General features: G+C 45.0%; 1 protein-coding gene across 1 annotated transcript; it reads left to right on the top strand.

Annotated features, from left to right (window-relative positions):
• The first annotated feature begins 18,076 nt into the window (after positions 1–18,076).
• Positions 18,077–22,718, top strand: FZD7 (frizzled class receptor 7). Its single transcript, XM_066346464.1, has 2 exons — positions 18,077–20,615; positions 20,897–22,718. Exons 1-2 carry the CDS (start codon positions 18,897–18,899, stop codon positions 20,921–20,923), a joined length of 1,746 nt encoding a protein of 581 aa, XP_066202561.1. The 5' UTR covers positions 18,077–18,896; the 3' UTR covers positions 20,924–22,718.
• The last annotated feature ends 3,451 nt before the right edge of the window (positions 22,719–26,169 follow it).

The following is a 26,169-nucleotide window of genomic DNA, read 5'->3' as shown; positions in this document are numbered from 1 at the left end:
CAAGGATATGGAGAAAAAGGAACCCTCCTGCACTGTTGGTGGGAATGCAGATTGGTACTGCCACTGTGGAAAACAGTATGGAGTTACCTCAAGAAATTAAAAATAGAACTGCCTTATGACCCAGCAATTCCACTTCTGGGGCAATATCCAAAGAAACCAAAACATTAAATTTGAAAGAATACCTCGCTCCTCTAAGGGAGGGTTCAGTCTCTTCCAGCCCTGCTCCAGCCACCTATGACCTAACCTTGCCCAGAATACTGGGGTTTGCCATGGAAGGCTGAAGGTGCCCAGGGTCGTTGGCCCCATCTACGACACTGTGGACGAGCCTAGGGTATTTCTTCCAAGAAGCAGGTAAACTGATCTCATTTGCACAAGGGCCACTTAACTATGTCTTGCCTGAATAGTCAGGTTTTTTATTCTTCCCTCAAAGATCTCTGTTGTGGGTGTTGATAGTTCTATTTTCTGCTGCTTTGTTTAATATATAGTGTTTCCTTTATTCCTTCTACCTCAACGCCCCACTCATATTTCAGGCTGGGACCTACTCCTAATTTAGAGCTCTCTTTCCCCCTTTTGCCAACTTCTATTATGAATCTACCTTTGCCACCCAGCTTAGTGTATCCCAAGGTTCTCTTTACCAAGCCACAGTCTCAGAGCTCCAGGGAAAAGCAACCTGGTCTCATCTCTCCAGGCAGAGGAGAACAGAAGCTCCATCTCCACACATGCTGCAGATGGCTTTTCCAGTCTACCTGAATCATTACCAGCTAGAAGCAGCGGTCATTGGGACTTGGACATGAGCTGCAAAGTATAGAATTGTGACAACAATTCCAGTGCCATGCGGACTTTTCCTGGATGTGGACTTTTCCTGGACTCCTGCTCCTTGTGACAGCTCCTAATAGACTGAACTGGGGTTGGGTTGCATTTTTCAGGGATTTGGCATGGTGTTGGGGTCAACTTGGACTTGGTAAACATGTTAAAGACACTACTCTTTTATGGATTTTTGCTGTATTGGCCAAGAGTTTGCTTAAAGGCTTTAATCACTAAAAAAAAAAAAAGAATAGAAGACTAGATAAAGAATATGTGGCACATATACACCTGGTATACTATTCAACCATAAAAAATTATGACATCGGATCACTTACAACAAAATGGTGGGATCTTGATAACATTATACGGAGTGAAATAAGTAAATCAGAAAAAACCAAGAACTGCAGGATTCCATACATTGGTGGGACATAAAAACGAGACTAAGAGACATGGACAAGAGTGTGGTGGTTAGGGGGGGGCGGGGGAGGGAAGGAGGGAGAGGGGGAGGGGGATGGGGAGGAGCACAAAGAAAACTAGATAGAAGGTGATGGAGGACAATCTGACTTTGGGTGATGGGTATGCAACAGATTGAATGACAAGATAACCTGGACATGTTTTCTTTGAATATATGTACACTGATTTATTGATGTCACCCCATTAAAATAAAAATTTATTTATAAAAAAATTTTTTTGAAAGAATATATGCATCTCTATGTTCATTGCAGTATTATTTACAATACCCAAGATTTAGAAGCAACCCAAGTGTTCATTAGTAGATGAGTGGATAAAAAAAGCAATGGTGAGCCTGACCTGTGGTGGCGAAGTGGATGAAGCGTCGACCTGTAACACTGAGGTTGCCAGTTTGAAACCCTGGGTCTGCCTGGTCAAGGCCCATATGGGAGTTGATGCTTCCTGCTCTTCCCCCTCTTCCCTTTCTTTCTCTCTCTCTATCCCTCTCTCTGTCCTCCCTAAAATGAATAAATAAAAATAAATTAATTTTTAAAAAACCAATGGTACATTTTCATAGTGGAATACTACTTGGGCATAAAAAGGAAGGAAATCTTATCCTTTGCAATAGCATGGATGGACCTAGAGATCACTATGCTAAATGAAATAAACCAGCCAGAGAAAGACAAATATATAATTTCACTTATATGTGGAATCTAATGAACAAAATAAACTAACAAAAAAAAAATAGAAACAGACTCGTAGATACAGAGAACAGATTGGCAGCTGCCAGAGGGGAGGAGGGTGTGGGGCTAGGTGAAAAGGTAAAGAGATTAAGCAAAAAACAAACAAACAAAACTTATAAATATAGTGACAACAGAATAGTGATTACCAGGGGGGAAGGAGGGTGGGAGGAGGTAGAAGAAGGTATAGAGGAGGATGGAAGGAGATTTGACTTGGGGTGGTGAATACGCTATACAATAAACACAGATGATGTCTTATAGAACTGTACACCTGAAACCTACATCATTTTATTAACCAATGTCACCCTAATAAATTGAATTAAAAAGAAAAAAACCCCCAGCATACCTGTGTTTTATTGGCTTTGGGCAGATTAGTTGAAGGAAATCAGCATCCTTAAGGAATTACCCTTGTGAGAGAAGAAAATGGATAATATACAAAAGGTCAAAGCAATGCCAGGTGTATGCAGTCATACTTCTAGGTCGCCGTATCGGAACAATTCGCTGGACTGACACAGCTTCATTTGAAATGACATAACTTAACCAGCGTGATGCAGTCTGCCGTCCGGCCGGGTGCTAGGTAGTAAGGGTGGTAATAGGGAGCAGCTCCCGAGAGGGCAGAGGAACAGCTGTCGGTGTCACCTGGGAATGGAGCCCACATATAATTCTCATCTCTTTGACAAGGATTCTAAAGTTCCCCTGTCACTGTCACTCACCCGCAAAATTAATGACTAAAGGGGAGAAGGAGAGGAAATGCCTAGCCCCTGAAACAGAGAGAAAGACAGAGAGGGACAGAGCAAGTTAATAAATAAAACAAGAGCCTGAAGGGAAGAGCTGCTTTGTCAGAATATAAATATTTCCCTTCTCCTTTTATCTTTAATGTAGTGTGAGAAGCTTATTAAAGGGAAATGCATCTCTGCCCCTGGAGCCCTCACACAAGCCTTGCGGGGAGCTGCCTGCAGAAAGGGCTCGCCTTAGCCCCACACTTAAAAACTCTCCCTGCTGGAAGTGAGGGTAATGCGCACGGCAATAAAGACAGGCTGAGGGAAGAAAGGGAAGCCATTGTGGCCATAAGGATCCTTATCTTGATGGGCCTGGTGTCATGTTATGTTAATCCCTGGGGAGATGCTGAGAGACTGAGGATGAGGAATGCCTGTCTGCTCAAAGGCTTGGCTTGAGAGGCCAAGGGAAGCTGGCATTGCTAGACTTTTACTCCTCTCCATTAGGAAGAACAACATCCAAATTTAAACAAAGGGGAATTTGTCTCCAATAGCAAGACAGACGGAGAAGCAGGCAGGGGAGGGGTCTGCGGTCCTGTGAGTACTCCTCTTCTGAGGAGCCCTCTGTGGCTGCAGACTTCATAACTCTGAGAAGATAGCCAGGGTGGGCAGTCCCAACATCCAGCCTTCCTGAGCCCAGAGCCATCACTATTCTAATAGCAAAGATTTTCACCTTCCACAACTCCTCCCTAAAAACTTTAAAAATAGGGTAGGACATTCAGAGTCTGCATACCAATTCAGTCTAGCACACAGACTTGTATATGATGGGTGCCCAGTAAACTTACATGGCATGATGCTGGGACTGTGCTGGTCTTGTTTACCACTGTAGGAGGAGGGTCAGGCATGGGGCCTGGCAGCCATGACCTTGGATGGATGCATGAACACATGCATTTTTGTTGTCCATCTTTGCTGCCTCTCCAAAGGATCACTGGTCTGATCAGGATTTGGATTCAACCAATCTCTGGGGCTCTCTGATCTTTGCTGACCGTTTTGAGGTATTCACCCATGTGGTTACATGAGGATGAGCTATTCATTCATCAGGTATTATAGTCTAGCCAAGGGCAGGGGTGAGAGAGCCTCTAAAAGTGGCTGCCAAAGGTGCTTCTCATTCATTCCTATTGGCTATAGCCACCCCAAACACATAACTCATGCATTTTTATTTCTACAATGTAGTGAATGGAGAGAACAGACATACCTGGCTCTCTTGCACTTAGCAAGGGTTTGCTGCCGTTTCAGACCCATCAGGCACCACATGATCACTCTCACTGCAGAACCGACTTTACTTTCCCACTCAGGCCTCTCCCCATTATGATGTCTTTTTCGGTCTCATCCTCACTAAGTTTGTTCATCTGGTTCCCTTTCCCACTGAGCCTCATCTAGGTTGGAATAGAGTCAACTACAAATCAGAGGGTTCGAGTCATTGCTATTTCACCGTGCTCACCACTTTCAGGACCAATTACATCTTATGGCAATGTCTGTGTTACAGAGAAGGGTATAATTCAGGGATGGTGAGCCATCCTTACAAGCTTCCTAGGGAATTCCTGGCCCACCATTCTAAACATTGCCTCAGAGCTATTTACAGCACTCGATTTACAGTCTGCCTTCTACCAAAGCCCCATCCAACCTCCCCTCAGCTTTGGTTGCTTTGGGGTCAGGAATCTTGAGAGGGCCTATTTCTAGTGTTCCCACAGACAATCTACCGGAGAAGGAGGCATGGGAGAAGGGTGGTACATACTTCTCTGAGGAGCCTTTGTATAGAAGAGAGATTAAATTTGTACTATGAAGATCAATAGAAGCGTTGGAGAGGCAGATTTCAGTTCAATATCATGAAGGACTTTCTAACAATTAAATCTGTCTGAAAAATGGAATGTGACCCCTTTAAAGAAACCCCTCTCTCCCAGGAGTTCAGGCAGAGGTGAGATCTCTAGGCCAGAGCTGCCCAATGGCCCATGACACATACCTGAGATTTGTCAGTGTGATCAAGCAAGGCCTCCAGTTCTTAAGTCCAACCGCCTGGGTTCAAATCCCAGCCCTAAAACTTACTAACTGTCTGATCTTAGGTAAGTTAAGTTAGCCTCTCTTAAAAGTGCAGATAAAAACACATTAGACTTTCTTGGCAATTGTGAGGGTTGGTTTTCTTGTTTGCTTGTAATGTTTGTCAAAAGAATCTGTGGTTTTTAAACAGTAAGATGTAGAGGATCTGAATAGGAACATAGAACAGGGACACAGTTCAGTGCCCTGAGGCAAAAGCCACAGTGGCAGAACTGATGGAAAGTACTGAACAAAGTACATGCTGAACACAGCACACCATAGGGATAGAATCAGCAATTCTGATCCATCAATAAGCAGGGTAGGTATCTCAAAGTGAGCTACTTCCCTTGCCCTTTTGTCTGCTCTAAAGAAGTTCCCCTTCCTGATTGCCACATTCCTGTCCCTGCTTCTATTTGTGTGTATCAGTAAATACCCGTAGGGACTGGGGGTCCGGCCGTTCTCATGAAACCTGCTTAGGGGACTGTGAGGCTGTCTCCCCATGTCCTTCGGTGCACTCCATCTGGTCTCAGAGTAATTACTGTCTCCACGACAGTAAGACAGCGTTCTCAGCTTTTGGATGTGCTAAGCTCTAACTGTTTTATAGAAGTCATAATAATTGAAGCACTTTTCACTAACTACAGTATAAAACAGCATTTTGTAACTAATGTTATTTTACATACATACATTAACACAAACATTAGTATTTAGGCTTTCGGAAATTGTGATGAAGAAAATTCTTTTCAACAAACAATTGAACTGTGTAGGGTTAAGAACGGCAGGAAACAACAATGCATTTACTCAACAAATATTTATTAAGCACTCACCTGGTGCAAAGCCTCTTGGGAAATACGAATAATGGCCTAGATGCAGATGATGCCTGTTAGGGGCTTGCCATGTAGCAAATAAAACTACTTTTGACCCTTGCACTTCCTCTGAAAATGGGCAGTGTTCCCTGGGTTCCATAAATGTACTGTATTTCCTCATATATAAGACGCACCTTTTTTCGAAAAATTTGGGGTCTAAAAACTGGGTGCGTCTTATACAGGGGTTAAAGATTTTTTACTTGCATTTCCCGCTTCTTCGCGCTTGTTTTTGCACTCATTGTGGAAGACAGTGATTCGTCATCAGACACAGATGAGGACAAGCTAATGGATGGGAGCTTTGACAGTGATGAGTTGTATGAATTTTATGATGAATAAAACGAGTTCAATAACTTTATGTAATACTTTTTTTTTTCAAAATTCAGGTCCCAAAATTAAGATGTGTCTTATACATGGGGAAATACGGTAAACTGCTCTATGGGGCATTCTGAATCAGTCTGTATTCCAAATGAAATGGGCAAGGCAATAATATAAAGCATGGTGGAAAATGTACCCCTTAAATTTTCTCCGTTTTCCATTAGAAGTTCAGCCTCTCTAAAGATTGTGATCATGTTGATAAGCTTGATGTGCATATTGCCTAGGAATGAAAAAAAGTTTTTTTCTTTCTTTTGTACTTAGCACCATTCTTGGTTCTGAAGGCTCTATGCCTGAAACGGACAAGGGTAGAATTAAAACATGGGATGCCCAAAATATCTCTTCCTATGGGTTTGGGAAAGAAAACTTTCTCTTCAGTAGCTCCTGCGGTCTGTAGCAACTTTCAAATATCTATCTCTTCAGCTTATTAATTCATTGAAAATATTTAGATGGAAACATGACTTTCTCCCAGTCCTGCCAATTCTGTGATTCTTAATTTTGATTCTCAACTGAGCATAGAGGATGCTGGCAGCCTTCTGAGAAACCAGATACTTTGGCCCCCCTCTGCCTAGACTAAATTGTCTCTTTAAACCATTAAAAGACAACAATAATTACCCTTTATTAAACATTTACAACATGCCAGGTACTAAGTTCACTTTCATCATCTTATTTGATCTTCACAATCCCATGAGGCAGGTGCTAGTTTGGTTATCACTTTACAGATGAGGAAACTGAGTCCCTGAGAAGGTGAGTAGCTTTTCCCAAGTCACATAACTAACAAGCTGCTGAACAAGGATTCAAATCCAGATTCAAACTATAGTGTGTCCATAAAGTCATGGTGCACTTTTGACCGGTCACAGGAAAGCAACAAAAGACGATAGAAATGTGAAATCTGCACCAATAAAAGGAAAACTCTCCCAGTTTCATACCTATTCAGTGCAGTTCGATGTGGGCTCACACACAGATTTTTTAGGTCTCCTAAGGTAACTATCCCGTATAGCCTCTACAGACTCGTCACTGACTGATGGCCTACCAGAACGGGGTTTCTCCACCAAACTGCCGGTTTCCTTCAACTGCTTATCCCACGGAGTAATGTTATTCCTATGTGGTGGCGCTTCATTATAAACGCGCCGATATTCATGTTGCACTTTGGTCACAGATTTGAATTTAGCGAGCCACAGAACACACTGAACTTTCCTCTGTACCGTCCACATCTCGACTGGCATGGCCGTGGGCTGCTCCACTGTATACATGGTGTTATGTCATCATCTGCACATGCTGCCACATCATCCTACAGAAACTGGGATGGTTTTCCTTTTATTTGGTGCAGATTTCACATTTCTATCGTCTTTTGTTGCTTTCCTGTGACTGGTCAAAAGTGCACCATGACTTTACGGACACTCTGTATATCTCCAGAGAAAAGGAAGTCCCGGTATAACAAAAATAAGAGCTTTCAAAATAGTTAGTGGAAAAACTACTTTATCACTCTTCCTAGCAGAGTGAGAACTGTGAGATGGTGAGTAGGAGAGGCCCAGCATCCTATCCACAGTGATCCAGTATCTCATGAATGCTCTGGTCTTGTGATGTCCTCTTGGACAGCTGGCTACAGAGAAGGTAGAGAGAAATGTATCCTGCTAAAGGCTTCCACAGAAAACATGAGCTCACGCTGTCTGCTCTCTGGGAGCTTTCTTCAGGCCAGACATACTCAGGTGTCTCTTACTCTTAGGAGCAGACTCAACTTCTTCCCTTCTCTTCTTTCCTTACCACAGATTTGGTTTTCTGTTTGTTTGTTTTCCCTTCAAAGCAAGAACTAGGTTCAAAGTCCTATTCTTTTCTTGGTGTCGGTGTGATTTTGGACTTCTCTATGCCATGGTTATCCCATCAATAAAATGGCTCCCTTACATAATGGCCATTCCAAAGTCGGTTATGAAGATAAAGATTCAAAGAGCGTATGTTAAGGTCTTAGCACAATGCCTGGCCATGGTTAGCACTCAATAAATGTTAGCTGTTAATACAAATAGTAATGATATGACTAATACCAGGCACTGGAGTCTGTCCACTGGCTTTCTCTTAACTGTTCAACTGCAGTTTAAGTCAGGATATCATCAACCCTGAGTGCTAAGACACAGCAAGACCATTATGGTCCTCAGAACTGAGGCCTTAAAATAATTGATCATCTCTGGGAGCTGTGGACCAGCTTTATAAATTTCAGACTAGAGGAAGAGGAAGAGTCAAGTTTCACAGGTAAACCAAAGCCCCTTTTGGTAAAGTGAGAAGTCTGTCACCTCTTTTGTTTATCTCTTCTTCAAATGTTTCCTCTCCCTGGCCTTCGGGACTGTTTTCAAAACTCCTCCATTTTGGTAGCTGTTCTTCACAAGTCTGTTGGAGGCCACAGGAACAGGCCAACAGTCCTCTGTCCTTAGCTCAAACAGCCAGCAGGAGCAGCCTCAAGTCCCTCCCCCTGCCTCTGGGGTCCAGCTGGCCCAGCAACCCCCCCTTCCAGTTCCCTCCTGACAGAGCACAGCTGTGGGGGGTCAGTTCAGGCTGTGGTCCATCAGAAGAGCAGCTACACTCACTAGGTTTCTGTGGGTCTCCCAGGCACAAGCCATCCTGTAGCCCTCACTTAGCCGTCACTCTGATCTCTCCCTCTGGAGCTCACACAAGCTGTTTCCAGTGTGAGCTGAGCAGGAAGCAGAAAGAAACAAATAAATAGATAGATAGATACATAAATAAAGTTGGGCGATTTTGTGCAAAGCTCTTGGACAAAGCACAGGACCAGGAACCCGAAAGTGTGGATTCCGGTTCCAGTTCTTACTGTGAACCCTTAGATAATCCAGTCCAACATCTCTGCATTGGCTTCCTCACCTGTAAAATGAAGGTAAAGAATTACTGACCTCTGATGTCCTTTCTAAAAAATAAATCCCCAAATCATTCTCCAACTCAGCCCCTCCTCTTTAAATCACAGGATGAGCTGGCTCCTAGCCCAGTGCCAAACTCCCATTATAATTTGGAGATAAACTAATGATCACCACAGGAATCCAAATTCATTTGTTCATCAAGACTGTAAGTTCCTGCCCTGGCTGGGTAGCTCAGTACATTAGAGCATCGCCTCAATACACCAAGGTTGTGGGTTCAATCCCTGGTTGGGGCACAAGAATCAACCAATGAATGTATAAATGGGTGGAACAACAAATCAATATCTCTATCTCTCTCTTCCTCAAAAATAAATAGATAGATAAATTTAAATAAAAAGTAATTTTTAAAAGAAATACTAAGCTCCTTGATGGCAAAGACATAGTATATTCCCACCACTTCGTGCAGTGCCTGGCACATGGTAATCTCTGAATACATTTTTTTTTAAATAAATAGAGCCCGTGTGATTTTACGTATTTCATCCTTTTCAATTGAAGATGTACCTTATTCATTCATTTGTGCATGCATTCAATCGTGTATTGAGCACCTGCTAGCACTCCATCCACTGTAGTGTAACTACCCAGGATTTGAATAAACTTCTGTGACTACTTAAAAACACAGTAACTGGTGACTGAGGAAGGGAACTAGAACAAGGAGAGATTCCTCAACATAGCAATGAGGTAGCTAAGAAATAAAGGGCTTCTCTGTCCCCCTCCCAGAGACTTCTGATAGCCGTCATTCTAATAAAAGTTGCTTTACCCAGCTTCACACTTCCACAGCCAAATTTAACACCATACAACAGAAGGCCCCAAATAAATTCAGGAGGTCAGACTTAAGCCGGGGAGGGACTTCAATTGACTAATGAAAAGGAAATCTCGAAACCCTCTCTAGTCTTAACCCAGCTCCCTCCTGCCTCTTAATCACCACTTCAATCCGCCACCTCCTTGTAGTGCCCCCGCCACCTCCCACCTCCGTGAGGGACCCCGCCAGGTTGCTCCGGCAGCCACGCCTCAGCTCCTCCCTCAGGTGAGGCCATTCGCAAATTAAATCACAAAAGAGGGGCAGCCAGTCTGCAATGATCTGTGTTTATTTAGTAAATGGGTTGATTGCCCTCATTTGTGGAGATTAAGAGTTCATTTCCTAACGCAAAGAGAACAGATTTCTCCTAGGACAGCCCCAGATAATTAGGAAGAAAAAATAAAATTCAATGACTGCTCCCCACCACCACCACCACCCCTTCCCACCCAGCTTTGGCCGTTCTGTGGCCTCTCCTGCAAGGTAGCCACAGGCCCCAGTTTCAGTGAGGTTCTGACCAAGGGGAGGGAGGGTTTGGTAAACAAAGGCTTAGGAATTCTTTAGGCCCCTTTAAACTGACATCTGGCAAATTCAAGAGCCCATAACAGTTTCTCTCTCCCCCCTCTTCTGGCTTTGAAAGGCAAATGTTTTGAGGTTTGTGTTCTCACCCATTCACAGTTTTTAATCTAGTGGAGTCAAACCACTTTGCCTACATACACCTAATTGAAGAGCCTGGCTCGAGGGCTTAAAGTGCTATTTTACAATAAAAAGGAGGCAGAGAGAGGGAGAAGGAAAGGGGACTAAGTGGAAATGTGTGAGGGAAGAAAAGTGATGAGTAAGTGGCCCTTAAGGGCACACTCAGAGTAACTGTGTCCTTCTGGGCACCGGTGGGACAAGGTGGTGAGCTTCAACTGACCAGCCGTCAAGAACTGGAAAGAGATCTGCTTGGCTTTGTGGGTAACTTCCACAGAACACAGGAAAGAGCCCCGACTCTGGGAAGTCCAGGCCCAGGTAAAGTCCTAGCTTTAGAGATGGAAAAACGGGCTCAGAGAGGTTAACTGACTTGCCTGAAGCCAGGGGTTCATTGCTGAACTGAGACCCTGAAAATTCTTCTCATTTCCCTGCCTGTAACTGATGCCTTTCCTCTGTTTGATCCTCAGGAGAGAGAAATGCACCACATCTATCTCAAAATAAACTTTCATATACTGGGGAAGACAATTAAATGACTTCATGTATTTTTCCAAGTGAAACAACCAAATATTTTCACCTTGTCTTCTCATCAGCTATTTTGGATCCTGGCTGCACATTAATACACACTGGGGAGCTTTTAAGCAGATTCTCCAGGGGAGGGGGCCAGAAGTAGTTTTATAAAGTAGATTTTTAAAAAATGAAATCCTTCTACCAGCACCCACACCCACACCCTCTTTGAGAAAGACCTTTTCCACTTACTTCAGTTATTCTTCCTGCCAGTTCCTTCATGCCACTTAATTTATTTCATAAATTCCAAATTTACATTCAACTTAATAGCAGGGCAGCATTGACACGTTTAGCTGTGGTCTATTGTGATTCCCAGGTTTTTTGTTCCTAGCTAGTCATTCACTGCCCTGTGTTTTTTGCAATTTATGGTTTCTTTTTTCATTGGACTTCATCTGACTGATGACTTGCACAGTTGTTTGGGTTCTTTTGTTGATTTTTTGACAGAGACAGAGAGAGACAGACAGATAGAAAAGGAGAAGAGAAGCATCAATTCTTTGTTGAGGCACCTTAAGTTGTTCATTGATTGCTTTCTCATATGTGCCTTGACTGGGGGGCTCCAGCAAAGCGAGTGACCCCTTGCTCAAGCCAGCAACCTTGGACTCAAGCCAGCAACCTTGGGTTTTAAGCCAGCAACCTTTGGGCTCAAGCCAGCAACCATGGGGTCATGTCTATGATCCCACACTCAAGCCAGCAACCCCATGCTCAAGCTGGTGAACCCACACTCAAGCCAGGGACCTTGGGGTTTCAAACCTGGGTCCTCTGTGCCCCAGTTCAATGCTCTAGCCACTGTGCCACCACCTGGTCTAATTGCACAATTTGATTGAACAAGTCAAACATCTACCTTGTGAAAGGCACAGGAGAAAAACAAGGCACAGATCCTACTCTCAAAGACCTTTCAGTTGAACAGGTGGGAGTAAGGTAAGCACTAAAATACATACAAGTAAGAGACAGGTGCCTGCAAGGCTGAGCCTTGTTAGTCAGCCCTGAACAGATGCTTCTCCAAGGCCGGTGCAAATCCTTGGAGGTCAGCCTTCCACAACTGTGGGCCCATCCACCAGAAGAAAGCCAGAAGACACCTATGTTTTCACCCTTTTCCAGGCCCTGACACTATTGTTAGTGAGATTCCCTCTAGCTGCCAGGGACAGGCAGGTGGCTTTACTAGCGACATGGTAGGATTTCAAGGGAAGGAGCTAAGAAACAGCACTTGTAATCTGGTCTTATTGTCTTCTCCTTTAAAAAAAAAAAACTATATCTATATATCTAACTATCCATATTGTGTGTGTGTGTGTGTGTGTGTGTGTGTGTGTGTGTGTGTGTGTGTGTGTGTATATATATATATATTGATTTTAGAAAGAGGGGAAGGGAGTGAGAGAGACAGGAACGTCGAGCTGTTCCTGTATGGGCCCTGACCAGGAATCGAACTGGCAACCTCTACAACTTGGGACGATACTCTAGATTAAGGGCTTTATGCAAGGCTAAAAACATTCTATGATGCTTTGGAACACAGGTCTGGGTCAGCAGTTCTCAAATCTGACTAATTAAAAAAAAAATCACCCCCTGAGCTTCTAAACATTAAATCCCAAAGTCCAACGCCAGGGATTCTGACTCAACGTATCTGAGGTGGGGCCCAGGCTTTTAAAAATTAAAAAAACAACAACATTTTTTAACACCTCAGGTGATTCTGATGACCATCTAGATTTGGGATCGACTGCTCCAGCTCCCACTTCACTCTTCTAGAAGGTTCCTTGGGGCTTTTCATTACAATCGTCTTGTCTCTGCAGCTTCTCCTGCTAACTCTCTGCTGACTGACATGGCCTGCCAACATGCTCTGATGGGATGGGCCTGATACACTGCCAAGTTTCCCAACTGTTCTGATGGGCAAGAACAGAGTGCCACATAGCCTAGTCTAGATCCCACTGGTGCAGTTTCAGCAATGGGAATTAAAGTGTTTCCTGGAAAAGTAGAAAGATTAGTGGGCATTACCAAGTGAGTTTGAAACCTGGATAGGTATAACATTCAGGAAGGCATAACCAATATGGGCTTAATATCCCAAGCCTAGAAATTCTGGGGCTTCTCTAACTTTTGGAATGGCTTTTTAAAATTATTTATTTATTTTTAGAGAAAGAGGAAGAGGGAATAGGGGTCTTCTATTTTATCTCTATGATTTGCATCCATATAACCCAACCAGGATTCTGTCCTAATGCTGTTTTTGCCAGTAGACCACATAGCATTTTGTAAATATTATCTTATAAATTCTCACAACACCCTGGGGGAACAAGGGAGGTTTAGTGACTTGCCTGAGGCAGGACAGAAAATCGATTGTGAAAATTAGAACTAAATAGGTCTGTACTACCTCTGTCCCCCTTCCTACACATCAGTACCCTACAAACTGGCATTAAAGGCATGGGGAGCACTTACCAACATTGTTCTTACCTCATAACCCAAATAGCCAAAGTCTCTTTCTACAGGTTATAGTTCCAATGCTCTGTCCTTTGAGTCTAGCTTTCACTCCCCCAAATGGCCCACCCTCTGCACTTGGAGGTTTTTCCCCAGGGTTTTTTGCAGTCTTCAATTAATTAACTTCTCTGCATTCTTTCTCCCTCTAGTCAATGGCATCTGTTTGAAAAAAACAGTTGGCCAGAATTAGGGTTCTGTTCTGACCCTAACAGTGGCAAGTAGCATTGTAACCAGGCAACATATGTTTTTATTTGGGACTCTTTCTCTGGACTCCCAAAGAACAGAGACCCAAGAGTTGTTTCTCTCTCTGGCCTCATCTCCTTAGTACTTGGGGAGTGAATGAATAACCCTCATGGTAAATAATCTCTAACTTGGCTCCCAGTGATCCTCATTCTCCAATGGGTTTTCATGCCCCTGAGGCCCCTTGAATGTGGGTAGACCTAGTGATTTGCTTCTAATGAATAGAATATGATAGAAATGACAAGATGTAATTTCTAAGATTAGCTTGCAGAAGGACTATGACTTCCATCTTTATTGCCATCTTTTGTATGTATGCTCTCTCCCTCATTCTATCTCTTGGCACTTGCTCTAGGGCAGCGGTTCTCAACCTGTGGGTCGCGACCCCGGCGGGGTCCAATGACCAAAACACAGGGGTTACCTAAAGCCATCGGAAAATACATATTTATTATACAATACATTTTTAAATAAAATATGTATTTCCGATGGCTTTAATATGTATTTTCCGATGGCTTTAATATGTATTTTCCGATGGCTTTAGGCGACCCCTGTGTTTTGGTCTTTCGACCCCGCCGGGGTCGCGACCCACAGGTTGAGAACCGCTGCTCTAGGGGAACAAGGTGCCATGTTTTAAGTGGCCCTATGAGAGGCCCACATTGCAAGGAACTGAAGTCTTTGGCCAACAGTTAGTGAGAACCTGAGGCCTGCCAACATCCATGTGATGAGTTGGAAATAAATACCCTGAGACCTGCTAATAGCCACACAAATGAGTTTGGATGTGGATTCTTCTCTGCTCAAACCTTGAGGTAACTCAACCAACACCCTGATTGCAGTCTTGTGAGAGACCCCTAAGTCAGAGGACCCACTAATTACACCCAGATTTCTGACACACTGAGACTGTAACATATTAACATTTATTGTTCTAAGCTGCTAAATTTTGGGGTAATTTGATATACGAAATAGATAACTAATACAACCCTCAAGCAACAAAGAAAATGGTCAAACATTTTCGTGATATAAATCACCCCCATTGGGTGAGGCCTAGCACACCTAACAAGACTTTAACATGGCTTCTTCTTATTCAGTCTAGATATCTCTAATATTCACAACACTTGAAAATCTGCTGTAGGGATAAGACTGCTCTCATTTGGAGAATGATCCAACACCCCAAACTAAATTGAAAAGAAGTAAGTCAATGGCAACCTGGCAACAGGAAATTCCAAGTCCTTTATTTATGAACTCACAAATTGTCTGGTAAAAGAGAGGCCAGAAAGGGAAGTAGATGCTACGCTGCAAGCTGCCCTTTCTGGTCTTGCATGAGTAATTCTTGCAGCTGGAGTTTCACTACAACCATAGGATTGTGGCACCACGAAGGTGGCCATTTTCAAATCTGGCCTGACATCAGAATGTAATTCAACTAGATAATCCTGGGATTTGGCCAAAATAAGTAGCATTTAAATAACTGGGGCCAATGAATAGCATCACTTCTCTGTGGGACTATATTACTATGATGTGAAGAAATAAAAGCCTTTGTTGTTTTAAAGGGCAGGAACAATTGGAAGTTTTGCAGCAGACAGTTACAAAATTTTCCACCCTTAGCTCACCAGAGAAGATACCAGTTAAAGTGGCTTTGGGAGTTGGGTGTGGAAGGTGTTGCTTGAAAAATTAAATTAAATTGATCCTGAATTCTGTGCGTGTGTAACAGAATGTGAACCAATGTTACATTTCTCATAGAGCCTAAAACAGACTATTTAGCCGTCTATATTATTAACTTACTTTCCTGATCTAACTTATCGTCTTGAAATCACAGTATTCTGTACGAGACAAGGCATGAAAAGCTACCCCACCCTTCACAAACAGTCAATTCTGATTTTCCAGAGTAATTTTGGAGTGGGTTTTTAAAAGTATTTTAAAAAACAAAACAATGTCCAATAAATTGTGGTTTGCTTCCCTGTTTTTTTTTATACTTGTCTTCCTGGGACAGAGCAAGAGGACTTCCACCTGTGATATTTTCCATCTGGGCTGGGTTTTCTGCATCTTATGTGTAGATTGTTTTTTAAATATTTCATTTGTCTTTTGTATTCTTTAAGGGCTCTCTTTTTCTCTTTCTAAATAATTATCCCTATTACCTAACATCAGGGAGCTGTCTGGTTCTATAATATGAGTAGAAGCTCATCAACTAAACTGATTTTAGTTGTGTTTGAGACACAGTATTTTATCCTGTCGCTTTTCATTTTATTTGATGACAGTGCTTGCAGTTTCTCCCTCAGTAAGCAAAGATGACTTAGATCAGGGGCCTGATGAATAAGCATGAAAATTTTATTTAGAAAAGGAGGCTATCCTGAAGCTCCCGGAGAGAAAAAGGGATTTTCAACCCCCTACCATACACACTCTAAATGACAAAGCAAAGCAGCAGCATTGTCTTTAAACATCTTTCAGCACAACATCAATGCTCCCCGATGTTAGGTAATAAGAATAATAATTTAGAAAGAAAAAAAAAGAGCCCTTAAACAATACAAGGAAGGAATGAAATACCGTATTTTTAAAGTAAATATCATTAATCCTTCTATTACCTTGAGGCAGAAACCCCCCCTAAGATATTTTAAAATACGGTCGCGGATGTGAGGGGGAAACGGATGCTTTGGAAGAAAATGAGGAGGACTCCTGTTGAGGTACTGATGGAGAATGTAAGTGTCCAAATGATTCAGCCCTCCAGGCCCATTAATAGAAGAAGCGACAAAGAACTGTTAAGAGGAAGGAAAGCTGCCCAATAAATTTCAGTAATAGAAAATTAACGAAAAGCTAAGGAAACCAAAGTCTCCCATGGAAGGGAAGGAACCCAATTAATTGTTTTAGATTTCAAAATCAGTTTTGTTTTGATTTGTTTTGTTTTTTCCTTGTTGGAGAAGAGGCTCACCGGGGGCAGCAGAGACAGCAACTTCTGCAAACACGAAACCTGATCAGAAACCCCTCTGGGCTCCAGCGCTTGGAACTGAGACTAGCAGAAGGAAGGGCTCGGTCAGGAGTAACGTTTTTTTAAAGCATAGAATTGCTCTGTGACTGTGTGTGCGCGTATGTGCTTTTGCATGTGACAGAGAACGAGGCAGATTTTCCCTTTCTCAATATTTCACTTTCCTGCATAAGAATTCCTGATACTACTTGATGTCCAGCGAGAGAGGAGAGGCGTCCCCACCCCCAACCGCGGTCACTTCTGACCTCGCTGGGAGTAACCCGAGAGCGCGCGCGAGCGCCCTATGCCTTAAGCAGGGCAAAGATTTGACGGAACAAAAGAACGCTTGCCAATCAGAAAAGGCTACCGGAGAACAAGGATAACCTCCCTTTGTGTTTTGAAAACTCTTTAATTAGCAAATGCCCTGGTTTCTAAACCGCATAAAACTTTTCTACCCAGATTCCAAACAGAGGATCAAATTATTGCTTCTGCAAGGAAGATGGGATCCCTGATGACCACACATCCCAGAACTAAAGAAAACAGGGCAATCGAAGACTCATTTAAAACTGTACAGTGTTCCTGGGCACTCGGTCTCAGGTTACTTTTATAACCATTCACCCCCCAAAACTTAGTTTTCTTATAATCTCACTAACACTACACCAGATCCCTATACTTTGGTCCGTGCGCGCGGGCGAGGTGGCCTGGGGCCGGGGTGCCCCAAACCCTCCGCTCCAGTAGGAAAGGTTCTGCCCCTCCTCCCGCCTAAGTCGGCCCCCTCCGCCCGACTCCGATTTCTCCTTGGACGCGGCCCCTCCTCCTTTTTACAACCCAGAGTAGGGGTGAGCGAAGATCGAGGCCTCACGTGGTCTGTTTGGGTCTGGGAGAGAAAAGCGATCTACAAGTGCACCCCCTTTCGCCTCATACTGAACCTTACATTTAGAATCCTGGCGAAACCCAGCATTTTCAGACCAAGCAGGGCTAACCTGACTCCGAGTCATGTCAGTTGCTACGTTATCTCAGCTTCTCCCTGCAAAAGTCAATTCCGATATGCCGTTCAGGGATGTGTATTTTAAGTGTACACGGAAGAAGAACAAATCTTTCAAGCAAACTCCCTTTCTGGTGAGTGTACCCCTCACCCCCCACCCCTCACCCCCGACCAAATTCAGGGTAAAAGTTTTTCTTAACTTTTCTCTCCCAGCCCCCTGCCCCTGCCCCTGCCCTCAGGAATCCGCCCAGAGCGCTGCAGACACCGCCTCTCAGGTTCCCTCGCCTGCCCCTTCCGACTTCCACCCAATCCGGAGGCAGCCACACAAAAAACAAAGGCTTCCATTGGGCACCCCTGTACCTCCAGGCCCGCCCCCGGAGTGGTTTGTGAATGGGGGGAGGGGAGGGGGCGGGGCGGCCCGGAACCTTGCGAGCCCGACGCTTCTTCTGTCGAGTTGCTCGGCGCCGAAGCATTACTCTGCGCTCCCTCCCCGCGGGCGGCGGCGGCGGCGGCTGCAGCGGGCACCGGGACTCACGGGCCACGGCTACGCGGGGCTGGAGAGGCCAGGCCCAGGCCGTGGGCTCCAGGACTTCGCAGCTTCGGACGCAGTGTAACTGGATTTCAAAAAATAACTCACTGAGCTCTTGGTTCCAAGGCACCGATTGGATTCAGAGCGAGAATCAGCCGTTTGGCTGAAACTTGGGGCCGAGCTTTTGGGGCTGAGGAAGAAGCGGGGAGTGGAGAAGGAGGCGAAGGAGGAGGAGGAGGCGGCGAGCGGAGCCTCAAGGCGAGGAGGCGGAGCAGCACCGCCGAGGCGGCGGCCTCGCTAGCAAGGCGGCGGCGCCGGCGCCCGGTCTCGTCTGCGGGGGCTGGAGTTGGAGTAGGGGGCGCGCGCGTTGGTGTGCGTTGTGAGTCGAGATACTTGGGCAAACTTTCAAAGGTAGTAACTAGAGACGCTTGTTGCTCCTCGCCGCAGAAAAAGCCGCACCGTTACGTCGCGGCAGGAGAAGGCGGCGCCCCCGGCCCAAGCCGACAAGTTTGGGCCCCCGGCCGCGGCGCGACTGCTGGGCGGAGGCGGCGGAGGCGCCCCCGTGGCGCAGGCACCCCAGCTGCAGCGCCTTCGGCTCCCCGCCGCCCACGGCCTGGCCCCGGCGCCGGGAGGACTCTCATGCGCCGGGCGCGGTGGCGCCTCCTGGGATCCAAGCTTCTCTCGGCTGTTTCGTCGCGCTCCTCCAGCTGAGAGCGCCGCTGCACCCGCTGCCGGCGATGCGGGGTGCCGACGCGGCCAAGCCGCGCTCTCCTGTGAGCCTATGCACCCTGGTGCTTGCGCTGCTGGGCGCGCTGCCCGGGAGCACCCGGGCGCAGCCATACCACGGCGAGAAGGGCATATCGGTGCCGGACCACGGCTTCTGCCAGCTCATCTCCATCCCGCTGTGCACGGACATTGCCTATAACCAGACCATCCTGCCCAACCTGCTGGGCCACACCAATCAAGAGGACGCGGGCCTTGAGGTGCACCAGTTCTACCCGCTTGTGAAGGTGCAGTGTTCTCCCGAGCTTCGCTTCTTCCTGTGCTCCATGTACGCACCAGTGTGCACCGTGCTGGATAAGGCCATCCCGCCGTGCCGTTCTCTGTGCGAGCGTGCCCGCCAGGGCTGCGAAGCACTCATGAACAAGTTCGGTTTCCAGTGGCCAGAGCGGCTGCGTTGCGAGAACTTCCCGGTGCACGGCGCTGGCGAGATCTGCGTGGGCCAGAACACGTCCGACGGCTCCGGGGGCCCGGGTGGCGGCCCCACCGCCCACCCCACCGCTCCCTACATGCCCGACTTGCCCTTTACCGCGCTGCCCCCGGGGGCCGCCGACGGCAGGGGCCGTTCTGCCTTTCACTTTTCGTGCCCCCGACAGCTCAAGGTCCCCCCCTACCTGGGCTACCGCTTCCTGGGCGAGCGCGACTGCGGTGCCCCGTGCGAGCCTGGCCGCGCCAACGGCCTCATGTATTTTAAGGAGGAGGAGAGGCGCTTTGCCCGCCTCTGGGTGGGCGTGTGGTCGGTGCTTTGTTGCGCTTCCACGCTCTTCACTGTGCTCACCTACCTAGTGGACATGCGGCGCTTCAGCTACCCAGAACGGCCCATCATCTTCCTGTCGGGCTGCTACTTCATGGTGGCCGTCGCACACGTGGCCGGCTTCCTGCTGGAGGACCGCGCCGTTTGCGTGGAGCGGTTCTCAGACGACGGCTACCGCACGGTGGCGCAGGGCACTAAGAAGGAGGGCTGCACCATCCTCTTCATGGTCCTCTACTTCTTTGGCATGGCCAGTTCAATCTGGTGGGTCATCTTGTCGCTCACTTGGTTTCTGGCAGCCGGCATGAAGTGGGGCCACGAGGCCATTGAAGCCAACTCGCAGTATTTCCACCTGGCCGCGTGGGCAGTACCCGCAGTCAAGACCATCACCATCCTGGCCATGGGCCAGGTTGACGGGGACCTGCTCAGCGGAGTGTGCTATGTGGGCCTGTCCAGCGTGGACGCGCTGCGGGGCTTCGTGCTGGCGCCCCTGTTCGTCTACCTCTTCATCGGCACGTCCTTCCTGCTGGCCGGCTTCGTGTCGCTTTTCCGTATCCGCACCATCATGAAGCACGACGGCACCAAAACTGAGAAGCTGGAGAAGCTAATGGTCCGCATTGGCGTCTTCAGCGTGCTTTATACGGTACCCGCTACCATCGTCCTCGCCTGTTACTTCTACGAGCAGGCCTTCCGCGAACACTGGGAGCGTACCTGGCTCCTGCAGACCTGCAAGAGCTACGCAGTACCCTGCCCACCCAGCCACTTCCCGCCCATGAGCCCCGACTTCACAGTCTTCATGATCAAGTACCTGATGACCATGATCGTGGGCATCACCACCGGCTTCTGGATCTGGTCCGGCAAGACCCTGCAGTCGTGGCGCCGTTTCTATCACAGACTCAGTCACAGCAGTAAAGGGGAGACTGCGGTATGAGCCCCGGCCCCACCCTCTCCCTCCCTTCCCCCACTCCCTAATAGAGGGAAAGGAGAGGTAGGGAAAGAATTTTTGAGTGAGGGGCCTGTTTCTGTAATCTCTCCCTCCAGTGAGAAGTGACTTGGAAGTGAAAACACTTATGTAGATGTGGGACAAGGGGTGGGCTTGGAAAGGAGACCTGAGTGGAAAGACGGTTTGAAAGAAAAGACTTCTGGCAAAGACTTGCAGGATAATGATGATGATACTAATGATGATGTTTGTCATGTGTGGTACAGCCGACCTGGGCCTATCCAGAAGATTGAGACCAGCAGAGATTGCTGTGAGTTCCTCCCAGCCCTGGCTGAACTGGGACTGTGAACGATTCCCCTGCTGCAAAACAAGTGGCCTGTCCTCACTCCTGTGAGGCCCGGGTGAAAGGTACAGCTCTGTCTGCCTGGCTGCTTTGTTGGAAAAAGGGAGGACTCCCTGCGGTGCCCTTGTCAAGTGGTGGTCAAACCATAATCTCTTTTCACTGGGGCCAAACTGGAGCCCAGATGGGTTAATTTTCAGGGTCAGACATTACAGTCTCTCCTCCCCTGCCCCCTCCCGCCTAGTCCCCCCCTACACACACACACACACTCCTTTCAAGTCCTGTAAAATAAGCATTTGGAAGTCTTGGGAGGCCTGCCTCCTGGAATCCTAATGTGAGGATGCAAAAGAAATGAAGATATTATCTTTAGATGATGCAAAGGAGATAAGTAGTAGGTATTTCTGCTACTTTTTTTTTTTTTTTTTTCTGGGGAAGGCAGGAGAAAGAAAGAAAGAAAGAAAGGTGTTTTATTCAGTTTAATGTCCTGAAACAAAGTGATGACTTGTTGCTTTTCAAAACAGGAATGCATTTTCCCCCTTGTCTTTGTTGTAAGAGACAAAAGAGGAAACAAAAGTGTCTCTGTGTAAAGGCATAACTGTGAAGACAGCAACTTTTATAGGCAAAGTAGCGCCAATCTGAGGTTTCTCTTTGGGTGTTGATTTGGTTGAGATAAACATTCCTTCTTAAGGAAAAGTGAAAGGCAGTGTGCTTCCATACCCCCATTGGGTCAGAGGTTCTGACTGGCTAAACGAAATGTAAAGGGGTTTTGTTGTTTTATGTAAACTTAATTCAGAACACATGATCCAATAGGCTCTGTTAAAATATTCAGGGAAATCGCTCCCTTTATTTTATTTTTTTCCTATAAACCTGCATTTAGGTTTTCTTTCTTTTTTCTCCAATTTGAATCCTTCCAGATAAAAGAAAGAGCTTAATGTCTTCAGCCTCATAATACAAGAAAGTTAAATTTTAAAAGTATTAAAAAAAACATTTTGTCCTGTGTTCATAGTCCCATAAATCCATTTATAAAACATCGTGTGTACGCTGACCCTATCTTTGTGTGGCTGGGTGGGGAGGGTGACCTACAGAAATGGTAGTAAATGAAGAGGACAGTTCCAATCATGGGCCCCTTTTTAGGGAAGGTCATTAAAAGAAGGTAAACTTCAAAGTAATTCTGGAGTTCTTTGAAATGTGCTGGATGACTTAAATTTATTAATCTTAAATCATGTACCTTTTTTTCTATAATAGGACTCTGATTCTTTTGCATAATAGTCTAAAACTGAACAGAGAATCATGGGAGTAACTTTATTCCACCTTTGACACTACCCTCCAATCTTGCGACACTGTCCTATTTCTCAAAACAGTTTTTTAAATGCTGTTTTAACTAGTTTTAAATCATAGAAGGTACTGTCAGAAATACAAGTTATTTTATATAATGTTCATTTCAATGGAGCTGCTTTTTATATTAAAGTTAACATTGACCTTATGTTTCTTACACCTCCCAAACTGTCTTTTTAGAACTCGCACCACGCGGTTTTCCAGCATCTTTTGTGTTCTATCTCTTGCATGTGAAATTTGTAAAATAGAGACGAGTGCAGTATGTACATTTTGTAAATCTCCCATTTTTGTAAGAAAATATATATTGTATTTATACATTTTTACTTTTGATTTTTGTTTTGTTTTGCCTTTAAATGTCTACAAGGAAGCCCCACTTTATCACATGTACAGATCACAAATAAATTTTTTAAAAAGACGAAGTGAACGTTTGTTTAGTTTACAGTGCCTATGTATCATGAGGCCAGAGAGCTCAACTGTTACGGAAACAAGGTATGGAGGGGCAACATCGATGGGCCTCTCAAAGAGGAAGAGGTGATATATTATTGAGGTCTTTCTTCCTTTCCTTTTAAAATACAGTGCACAGGGAAATGAATGCCTTAACTGTCCCTTAATTTTTTTCTGTTGTTGCTGCTTCCTGCCTCCCTCCACACCACCTACCACACATTCCCGTAAGCCTTCTCACATCCTGCCTTGGATAGCTTACTGAAGGTACAGAATAAGCGCCTCTTTTAAAGAGGTGCTATCTGATCCCTGTTTTTACTACCCTTCAGAGGTGAAGTATGCATTTGAAAAAGAACTAGAATTTATTTTTTGGTTTGCTTTCCTTGGGAAGATTTTTTTCCCCCCAAAAAACTGATTGGTGTTTTTGAATCCTGATGAACCTTATCTAAATTGTTAATACTTAAGTCCCTTGGGTTCAGGTGGCTGGGAAAGCCAATAGACAATTCCAGATAATAGGGGCCTTACACATGGAGTGTTTCTCAGCTGTAAGCTTCCTTATACCTTCTAGGTCAACTGAACCAGAGGTCAAGTGGTTCCCCGAGGTGGCAGTGAAGGTGGCAGTGACTCAGCAGCTCTGGCAGGAATAGACTCCATGCCTGCTCCCAGGGTGGCCTCAGAAGTCACTGAAGCTATTCTTTCCTCTTGTGGGAGAGGCTAACTTTGGAATCAGACCGAGAAGCCTTCGCTATCCAGGCACTTTGATATTAAACAGTCCCTCAGGGAAATGATAAAGGCATTCTAAATACTTCCAATTCCAAGCCTTGCTAGCTCCCCACCACCACCACCACCTGCCTCTCTTTTTTAATTCAGGTGCCTGTTTCCTGGCTTTTCATAATCTAGTTGCCTCGTTCTCCGGCAGCCAGCCGGGGAGAGCCAGCAGCAGATTGGCTGCTGCTGTTTTCCTTCCCTTCTTCGGCTCTAAGTTTCTGTACTTCTAAAGCGCAACAGAAACAGTTCTGTTTTTGTTTTAATTAACAGGCTCACACACATGGCTGGTGTGTTTTACAAACACACAGAAGGAAAACCAGTGACAGACGGGCCTCACCAGGAGGAGGAAGCCATGCTGCTGCCCTCTGAGCAGAGCAGCTTGAAGATCCTCCTGGGTTTTGAACATCACAATGGGTGTGAGGTCATCTTAACCTATGAAGATCTGGGCATCAGGGAAGGAAAAAAAAATAGACTTCAAGTCTCTTTAGCTTTATCCAGTTTTTGCTCATAAAATGACACCTTTTAGGTTAAAGCATGCCGTTTTTAACACCACACTTAATACCGCCTGTTAGGAATGTTTGCTTTTAGAGTAGGTGGAAGGCTCCCAACAGGGTTTTTTGCTCACAAATTAACTGCTGACGGCACTTAGACCCTTCTGCTGCGAGCTGCGTGACTACTCCTATAAATGTGTCTCTTTCCTCTTCTCAGCACTGCCTGGTCCTTCGGGGCTCGAAGATTGAAGCACATTGGTCTTTAGTGAGGGAACAAAGACTGTATGAATAAATTACTACCTGCTTTTTTTGTAAGCAAAGATTAAAGTGCTCAGTTTAATTCCTTTCACATTGTGTGGTGTGTCCTTATGTAGTTGATTTTAAGAATTTTAGAAGCTCAGGGATTTTTAAGGAGGCACATCTAAGCAAAAAATATGTGCAGGAGAGTGTTTGTGAAAAGGCACGTGTAAAGGTTAAGAAAAACATTGGCAGGAGTTTGGTGTTAATCCCTAGATAAGGAGCAGAAACACTTGTGAAAAATTTCTGCAGTTTATAAAATGAAATTAGTCTACACAATAACTGCATGCAACACCTAATCTTTTAAAGTAAGTATGTGAGAAATCTCGGAAAGAAATAAATGTCCAGTTGATATCATGTTACCATTGGAGAAAAAACTACAATTTTTTTAATGTGCTTGATAGAAAATAGTGATATTAGAAATTCTCTGGGTAGAGCTGTAAAGAGTATGACAGCTGTAGGTTTGAACCCTGTAATTATACTGGGAAATTCTCTTCCAACTCTCCCATCTTTAATTTCACTGAAAAGGCAGGAGGCTATTTATAGGTGGTATATTTTTATATATGCATATGTGGATGATGAATAACAGTCTACAAGGATCAGGAAATCCTAGAAGAGACCAAAAGGACTCCAAAGTGGACTTAAAACAATTCATAGAATCTGTTCTCTTTTTCTCTGATTTCACCTTCAGTGGCATTAAATTGATATCAGTATTAGCGTATTGAAATGATAACATCATAGCTTCATTTAATAAGGGCTTACTATGTGCAAGTTCTGTGTTAAGCACTTAACATTCATTCAATCCATCCGACAACATTATGAGGTGGAAATTATTCTCATTTTACGGACTCTTGATAGGGAATTCTGAAATCATTTTGAGCATTAGAGTTGGGCATGAGCTCAAAAGAGAGCTTGTGCAAGCATCCCATCCTTAAGTGTCCTTTTATTATCCCCAGTTTCCAGAGGAAGCAACTGAGGCACAGAGAATTTATCTGGACTTGAAGGATGTAGAATGGGAAATATTTTACGACTACTTCCCATTGAAGTGCTCTTCAACAAATAGGAAGCAATTTTGGAAAAAGAGTGGAAAAAACCCCCAGAGAACTAAGTTAAATTTTTTCTTACCTTCCACCCCTGGCTCCAGAAAGTGTGAGTTCTGATGGCCACACACTTTTTGTTGCTGTTCATAAAAAAAATTAAATGAAAAAATAAAAATAATTTCATGAGTTACAGCAACAACAGACCCAGTGCATTGGCAGAGAAAAAAATGGGACATCTCCTCTCTCCTGATGCTGAGTCAAGGTGAAACAGCACCGTGCACTCTGAGCCCACTGCACTTTCCCTTCCACATGTCTGCAAGCTTATGACGTTTGTGGGCAAGATCACTGGATTTCCAAGAGGGGGAAGGTCCAGTCACAGAAACTGCTAAATAAGAAACAAGAGTTGTTACCCAGTACAGCTATCTGATGATATGCTAATTAAGTTTGTCAGTTAGAGATGGTGGGTATCTAGAGTCCATTCTTTAGCTTACCGGCCTAGTTGAGCCTTAGGTTTTATAGAAAGGATAGATTCTCACAGAAAATCAAGTCGTGCATAAAAGAAGTGAATGGTGGTTGTTAGTGGTGGTAGCAGAGGTGTGTGTGTGTGCACATTGTGCCAATTATTTTAAGTAAAAGGGGTCTTGTGTGTATGAGAATTCAAACTGGACTTTGACAATCTAAAAAGAATTCGATTTAAGGAGGGACAATCTAAATGTTAAGGTAAGATCATTTTTATTTAATCTGTTATTAAAAGACTGTATCTTACACCTACTTCCCCTCTCTACCTCTGTCCTTCAAGATCAACACTGAAATACCATAGTTATAGT

The sequence above is a fragment of the Saccopteryx leptura genome, chromosome 7, assembly GCF_036850995.1.
Source record: "Saccopteryx leptura isolate mSacLep1 chromosome 7, mSacLep1_pri_phased_curated, whole genome shotgun sequence".
Classification (NCBI taxonomy): Eukaryota; Metazoa; Chordata; class Mammalia; order Chiroptera; family Emballonuridae; genus Saccopteryx; species Saccopteryx leptura.
Note: the sequence above shows the minus strand (reverse complement) of the source record. Positions and strands in the feature narration are given on the sequence as shown.